General features: G+C 42.7%; 1 protein-coding gene, 1 long non-coding RNA gene and 1 pseudogene across 4 annotated transcripts; all 3 read right to left on the reverse strand.

Annotated features, from left to right (window-relative positions):
- Window positions 1–1,785: 1,785 nt before the first annotated feature.
- LOC115557654 (histone H2A-beta, sperm) lies at window positions 1,786–2,491 on the reverse strand. Of its 3 annotated transcripts, none has more exons than XM_030375632.1 (2): window positions 2,391–2,491; window positions 1,786–2,281 (listed from the first exon to the last, which is right to left on the reverse strand). In XM_030375632.1, exon 2 carries the CDS (start codon window positions 2,266–2,268, stop codon window positions 1,849–1,851), a length of 420 nt encoding a protein of 139 aa, XP_030231492.1. In that variant the 5' UTR covers window positions 2,269–2,281; window positions 2,391–2,491; the 3' UTR covers window positions 1,786–1,848. The 3 variants fall into 3 exon arrangements, with proteins under 3 accessions (XP_030231492.1, XP_030231494.1, XP_030231493.1); XM_030375634.1 differs by having other exon boundaries at window positions 2,383–2,484; XM_030375633.1 differs by having other exon boundaries at window positions 2,387–2,483.
- Window positions 2,492–4,797: 2,306 nt separating this feature from the next.
- LOC115557655 (uncharacterized) lies at window positions 4,798–6,139 on the reverse strand. Its single transcript, XR_003979216.1, has 3 exons — window positions 5,909–6,139; window positions 5,569–5,611; window positions 4,798–5,300 (listed from the first exon to the last, which is right to left on the reverse strand). It is a non-coding gene; the product is annotated as an uncharacterized LOC115557655 (long non-coding RNA).
- Window positions 6,140–6,460: 321 nt separating this feature from the next.
- Window positions 6,461–7,195, reverse strand: LOC115557653 (histone H2A, sperm-like; annotated as a pseudogene).
- Between the last annotated feature and the right edge of the window lie 599 nt (window positions 7,196–7,794).

The following is a 7,794-nucleotide window of genomic DNA, read 5'->3' on the forward strand; positions in this document are numbered from 1 at the left end:
GAACAGAATGCCTTGGGGTGCATCTGAGATTACAGGGGGTGCACCAGTACTATAGGCCTACTAAAACCAGCTACCCAGCTTCAGTTCAGACTTCGCTTTTTTACACACAGGCCTTTCCTACCATAGACAAGCACTTCTGCTTAGTTCTACTGACATGTTGGAACATTTCAGCTGCAACATTAGCTTATTGATATCTTAGATAGCTTTGAATATGAGATAGGTTTTTGATATGTGTGATGTGTGAGGTGTAAAAAAGAACAGAATTCTACACTAAAAAAAAAACATGTGACTGCAATTCAAAAATAACGTTTATTTTTTATAAATTGTGGCAGGATATTTGACATAACAAATAATTGTACATTGCCACTTAAAAATAAAACAGATTTTAGCTGAACAAGGAAAGAACACTTTCAGACTTTGAACTTTGAACAAAAGTAATCAGTATAATACTCTTAAAGTTAACACGATTGTAAATAAATACAATAAAAATAAATATGGGTTCTTATGAACATAATACATTTAATAGATGTATTGGATATCCAACAGATATATAACTGTTGCTGCCGAAGAATTTCAACGTCACTACCGTGCGCACCATAGATATACTATATGGGTGCGTGCATTTTGCACACGACGCCGGCATGACACACGATGCCAGCCGGCGGCCAATCACAGCAGCGCTGATATAGAGCGACAAACAGACAACATTGCGACCTCGAGTGTGATATTGCTTTATACAACGGTTATACTAGTAAAATGTACTGTTAATAATAATAATTGACAATAGATTGTGATTTGTTTGTCTTTTTAATCATATAAACGAATGAAATTGCTTCCGGCAACAAAAATAGATCACCACTGAGCGGTCAGAGTGATGTTGGATGCTCATATCTCAACGGTATTTAATGGAAATTGTCAAAAGTTTCATTACAATTTGTTTTGTGAGCAAGTATTTTATTATTTTTATCATATTTATATAAAAAAAAATCTTTTTTTTTTTTCTTTTTTTTATTGAGGGTGCAAACATTTTTTTGGGGGGTGCAATGCATGCTTATGCACCCCCGTAGAACCGGGCCTGGATATAGATAGATAGATGGATAGATATGTTCCATTATTTGCCTTGCGGAGCCAACCAGTCCTGTGCACGTATGCAAATTAGCCATGTGCGCCAATGTCTATTTGTTTTGAATGCGACGAATGAGTGCAGATCATGATTTGCAGATCCAGATCAGTGAAACATATTTCAACTACTACAGCACGCAGAGTTTTTTGTTCTCGGTTGTAATTAGCCTACATTTTAGGATTTTTTTTTATATTGGGGGGAATCACTGTCCGTCGAAGCACTTTATCGAACAAGCAAAACCGTCTCGGCAATATGGCCAAGGTGTATGGGAGAGTTCACTATTTGATATGGCTGTCTGTAGGGCCTACTAAACGCATACGGCTCATTTAAATGCGTCTGCATAATTGAATTGTACGTCATGAGCGACTTGAGCGACCAAAGCGAACAAAAAAATTCGCAGCGAAACTTTCCGCCTGATCGCAGAAGGTCCATTTCCAATAATGTGCAATTGAGTGTGCAGTTCTAGTTTGTGTGTGCATGTACCTCCTTGGGTCCTGTGTGTGTGTGTGCTTACCTCGGTGACCCTTGTGGAAACTAAATTTGAACCATTACGTGGAATTGGGCTGCTCCCCATCAGGAAACCCATTAGCCTACCTAGATACGTAAAGTTTGTGTAGTGAAGTGAGCCAACTTTGTTGTTCCCATAAGTGCCAAATCGCAAATGTGAGTAAGAAAATAGATTTATTTAAATCAGTTGATGCATTTTAAAACTCGAATAGTAACACTTAAAACTCTTGGGACTGAACGTCTTTAGCCACGCTGTCGTCCTTGGAGGAGCCCTTAGTCTTCTTGGGCAGCAGGATATCCTGGATGTAAGGCAGGACGCCGCCCTCCGAGATCACCACTTGGGCTAGGAGCATGTTGAGCTCCTCGTCGTTGCGGACAGCCAACAGTATGTGTCGCGGGGCGATGCGCGTTCTCTTGTTGTCGCGACAGGCGTTCCCCGCGAGCTCCAGGATTTCAGCGCACAGGTACTCTAGGACAGCGGCCAGGTAAACCGAGGACCCCGCGCCCACCCGCTTGGCGTAGTTGCCCTTCCGCAGCAGCCTATGGATACGGCCCACGGGAAAGCTGAGCCCCGCTCTGGCAGACCTTGAGACGGCGCCCGTAGTCTTGGTTGGCGCCTTCTTTCCACGGCCAGACATCTTCGGAGACTTCCTGAGGGGCATAGAACAAGATTTTGATATTCCTTCAAATCTGAAAATTAAATCAAAGTGGGTAAGATTAAATGGAAGCATAGGTTTAAAACCATAAATTACCTACTTACAAAACGGAGTTGGAAACCTATTCGAATAAAATATAACCCAGGCTCCTGCAGACAGGTGACGGCAGCTTGTATTACTAGTTGGTTGCAAAGCCAGGGATGTTAAACTGGGGAAGATGGTCTGCTTTTCAATAACTTCTTAATTGGTTAATTGAAACCTGTTGTGTGTCTTCACAGAGCAAGGGTCGGCCTCGCCCCCGCCCTCTCTGCCCTTCCAAATAGTCTCCAGCGCTCCATACTGCTCCTTCTAGATTAACCATAATTATGTTTGTGTTAAAGTGTTAAAATAAGAAACCGGATCAATACGATAGGATGAACTTTGTTGATCCAAGAAGGACAAACAAGAAAGATTAAGAATGATTATCTATAACTAGCCTACTATAAACCAGTCTGTTTTAGTTAGAAAGAATATATATCTAAAAAATATATGTTTGACTTCCCAAAATACACACATGGTCTAACAATTTGTTTACAAAATTGTCCAAACTATTTTTTTCAGAACCACTTCAATGGTGTGTTCCTGAATCCTCGGACGGCAGTCTTCCGAGTTGTACTTTTGACGTAATTTCCCGGTCTCGGAGCATTTATAGCGTTCCTACGGAAGAGGATTAGGGCCACACATGTAAAAAAAAATTAAGTTCTGACTTTATTCTCAGAATAACGTCAGAATTCTGAGATTAAAGTCAGAATTCTGACTTTATTCTCAGAATTCTGAGATTAAAGTCAGAATTCTGAGATTAAAGTCAGAATTCTGACTTTATTCTCAGAATTCTGAGATTAAAGTCAGAATTCTGACATTAATCTCAGAATTCTGAGAAAAAAGTCAGAATTCTGACTTTAAAGTCAGAACTACGGGTATCTGTAACTGTCCGTCCACACCAGAAGCGAATTGAGCGACCAAATCGCCGGAAGTCATTCACTTTCTATGGGCAAGAGCGACCAAAGCGACCAAAGCGACCAACGCTACCAGCGGCCAAAGTTGAGCGACCAGAGCGTCAAAAAGAAGTTGAAAACTTTTTAACTTTATGCAAATGACTATTATTCGCTTCAGCGACCAAACACTGACAGCCAATCGGAATGTAGACGCTCTTCGCTTGCGTGGATCCCAGGGAACATCGGCAGGCACTTTGGTTCCTACCTACCTTTATTCACTCACTGAACAAAATGTCGGCTGAAGTATTAATCGCGGCTGTAACTGGGCACCCGGTGTTGTACGAACCCACCCTTTTTCAGTTCAGAGATCGAAACGCCATAGTGGTTTGGATATCAAGTGATGATAAGCGGGAGTATTTATAGGCTACATCTAGAACGTTCGTATTCAAGCGGGAATCATTATAATTTGCTCTACATGCCACCAATCTAACCAACCAATCGCGTGTAGCATGCTTTAAACAAAACCAAAAAAGTTTTTGAAATCGTCACATAAACAAACTAATCGACAAGACGAGGGATAAATGACAAGGGATATATCTCTTGTCTTTTATCCCTCTATTCCCCACTATTCACGGAGCCTGAGGTGAATCATTTTTAATTAAATAGTCTAGATAGATAGATAGTCAAGTCTTTATTAATACCAAACGACACAAATCATCGGGAATCCATTTAGGTGGTTCGTCCCACACAGGACAGTAGCCTACAAGACCACACAGAACAAGTCTGACTGGACATACACACAATACATCACATTAAAACTAGACACGCGTTGATAGATAGATAGATAGATAGATGGATAGATATGTTCCATTATTTGCCTTGCGGAGCCAACCAGTCCTGTGCACGTATGCAAATTAGCCATGTGCGCCAATGTCTATTTGTTTTGAATGCGACGAATGAGTGCAGATCATGATTTGCAGATCCAGATCAGTGAAACATATTTCAACTACTACAGCACGCAGAGTTTTTTGTTCTCGGTTGTAATTAGCCTACATTTTAGGATTTTTTTTATATTGGGGGGAATCACTGTCCGTCGAAGCACTTTATCGAACAAGCAAAACCGTCTCGGCAATATGGCCAAGGTGTATGGGAGAGTTCACTATTTGATATGGCTGTCTGTAGGGCCTACTAAACGCATACGGCTCCTTTAAATGCGTCTGCATAATTGAATTGTACGTCATGAGCGACTTGAGCGACCAAAGCGAACAAAAAAATTCGCAGCGAAACTTTCCGCCTGATCGCAGAAGCAGAAGGTCCATTTCCAATAATGTGCAGTTCTAGTTTGTGTGTGCATGTACCTCCTTGGGTCCTGTGTGTGTGTGTGCTTACCTCGGTGACCCTTGTGGAAACTAAATTTGAACCATTACGTGGAATTGGGCTGCTCCCCATCAGGAAACCCATTAGCCTACCTAGATACGTAAAGTTTGTGTAGTGAAGTGAGCCAACTTTGTTGTTCCCATAAGTGCCAAATCGCAAATGTGAGTAAGAAAATAGCTTTATTTAAATCAGTTGATGCATTTTAAAACTCGAATAGTAACAATTAAAACTCTTGGGACTGAACGTCTTTAGCCACGCTGTCGTCCTTGGAGGAGCCCTTGGTCTTCTTGGGCAGCAGGATATCCTGGATGTAAGGCAGGACGCCGCCCTCCGAGATCACCACTTGGGCTAGGAGCATGTTGAGCTCCTCGTCGTTGCGGACAGCCAACAGTATGTGTCGCGGGGCGATGCGCGTTCTCTTGTTGTAGCAGGTAGAGGCAGGGGGGTGGAGCGAGCCTTCAGCTGTACCTTGAGAGCAACCAGGGAGCGCTCCTTCACCAACTCCCCCGCACCCTTGTCTGGAGGTGGAGGGGTAGGGGGAGGCTGGGGGGGCTGATGGTGCTGTAGGCTAGGAGGGGTTGTTGGGGTCTCCACAGGAGAGAGAGGCGGTACTGACAGCAGGTACCATGATGACTCCACCACAAGATCTGAGACCCCCTGGATCTGAAAACAAACATACCATGACTGATTACCCAAGCTCTTTCATAGAGGCTCAGTTCTAACTCTATCTTTAAGTCCTGACGTGTGTTATTTCAGCTCTATGTAATGCTAGGAACTTGTTTAGATTCCAAGGGCAGTTGCACAATTTTGATTGAACACTCAATCTCAGCTTCAGTCGTTTGGATAAACGCTTTGGCTAAAATTTGACTTAATAAGATAAGTGATAGGATAGTGTAGATAAGTGTTGACCAGATGTCAACGTTAGTCTTACCTCATTGAGAATATGATGAAGGGAACTTCAGGTTGAAGGATTGCTGGAACAGTATGAGAACAGTTAGGACGGCTGTATTGACGCTAAATAACCCATACAGTGTTCATTACAGCCAGGAAAAACAGATACACGGCACAGTGGGCATTGGAACCGGAACTACTCACAAGTCTCCTACAACAATCTACTATGTTACTCTTAAATTGTTTAAATAAGCGCTTGTATCGTACATACATTTACTACATATCAGCAGCGACAAATCATGTGTGAAATATCTATACTCTAAAGATTATACATTAAAAATATTGACTGAATACAAGAGATGACCTACAAATTGTCTCACCTTTGCTCTCTATCTCTTTGACAGCTCACCGTTTCTAAGCGATTTTAAAGATACTTTCATGTTGGATTAACCCAATATCAGGTCAACGTATAGCTGGTCTTTATGTAAATACTGTTCAACAATTTTGATCTCAACAGAAGGCGGACCGAACTTCACACAGATCTGAGCGGTGCTAACGAGTTAGCTTAGCAACAACCCGTCATGCTGAGGAACACTTCCGGCATGTCAAGGCCATGCCCGTGTCGTGCTTGGCTGCAGCAGGCTGATTGGACATGGAGTTTCTTGCGTTGAGCGAGGCCTCTAAATATGTAGCCTGGGGTACTACAGGCTGGACTAGTGCCATCAATATCTACGAATAAAACCCAATGCTCTTCGGGTTGAAAATGGCTTGTGAATTTGTGTGCAGCAAAAGGTCTTGTGGAAACTAAATTTGAACCATTACGTGGAATTGGGCTGCTCCCCATCAGGAAACCCATTAGCCCATCTAGATACGTAAAGTTTGTGTAGTGAAGTGAGCCAACTTTGTTGTTCCCATAAGTGCCAAATCGCAAATGTGAGTAAGAAAATAGCTTTATTTAAATCAGTTGATACATTTAAAAACTCAAATAGTAACAATTAAAACTCTTGGGACTGAACGTCTTTAGCCACGCTGTCGTCCTTGGAGGAGCCCTTGGTCTTCTTGGGCATCAGGGCATCCTGGATGTTTGGCAGGACGCCGCCCTCCGAGATCACCACTTGGGCTAGGAGCATGTTGAGCTCCTCGTCGTTGCGGACAGCCAACAGTATGTGTCGCGGGGCGATGCGCGTTCTCTTGTTGTCGCGACAGGCGTTCCCCGCGAGCTCCAGGATTTCAGCGCACAGGTAGGCCTACTCTAGGACAGCGGCCAGGTAAAACGAGGACCCCGCGCCCACCCGCTGGGCGTAGTTGCCCTTCCGCAGCAGCCTATGGATACGGCCCACGGGAAAGCTGAGCCCCGCTCTGGCAGACCTTGAGACGGCGCCCGTAGTCTTGGTTGGCGCCTTCTTTCCACGGCCAGACATCTTCGGAGACTTCCTGAGGGGCATAGAACAAGATTTTGATATTCCTTCAAATCTGAAAATTAAATCAAAGTGGGTAAGATTAAATGGAAGCATAGGTTTAAAACCATAAATTACCTACTTACAATACGGAGTTGGAAACCTATTCGAATAAAATATAACCCAGGCTCCTGCAGACAGGTGACGGCAGCTTGTATTACCAGTTGGTTGCAAAGCCAGGGATGTTAAACTGGGGAAGATGGTCTGCTTTTCAATAACTTCTTAATTGGTTGATTGACACCTGTTGTGTGTCTTCACAGAGCAAGGGTCGGCCTCGCCCCCGCCCTCTCTGCCCTTCCAAATAGTCTCCAGCGCTCCATACTGCTCCTTCTAGATTAACCATAATTATGTTTGTGTTAAAGTGTTAAAATAAGAAAACGGATCAATACGATAGGATGAACTTTTTTGGATCCAAGAAGGACAAACAAGAAAGATTAAGTATGATTATGTATAACTAGCCTACTATAAACCAGTCTGTTTTAGTTAGAAAGAATATATATAAAAAAAAAAATATGTTTGACTTTCCAAAATACACACATGGTCTAACAATTTGTTTACAAAATTGTCCAAACTATTTTTTTCAGAACCACTTCAATGGTGTGTTCCTGAATCCTCGGACGGCAGTCTTCCGAGCTGTACTTTTGTAATTTCCGTAAACGTAATTTCCCGGTCTCGGAGCATTTATAGCGTTCCTACGGAAGAGGATTAGGGCCACACATGTAAAAAAAAATTAAGTTCTGACTTTATTCTCAGAATTCTGAGAAAAAAGTCAGACTTCTGACTTTAATCTCAGAATTCTGAGAATAACG

This window comes from Gadus morhua, chromosome 13, assembly GCF_902167405.1.
Source record: "Gadus morhua chromosome 13, gadMor3.0, whole genome shotgun sequence".
In the NCBI taxonomy this organism is placed as follows: Eukaryota; Metazoa; Chordata; class Actinopteri; order Gadiformes; family Gadidae; genus Gadus; species Gadus morhua.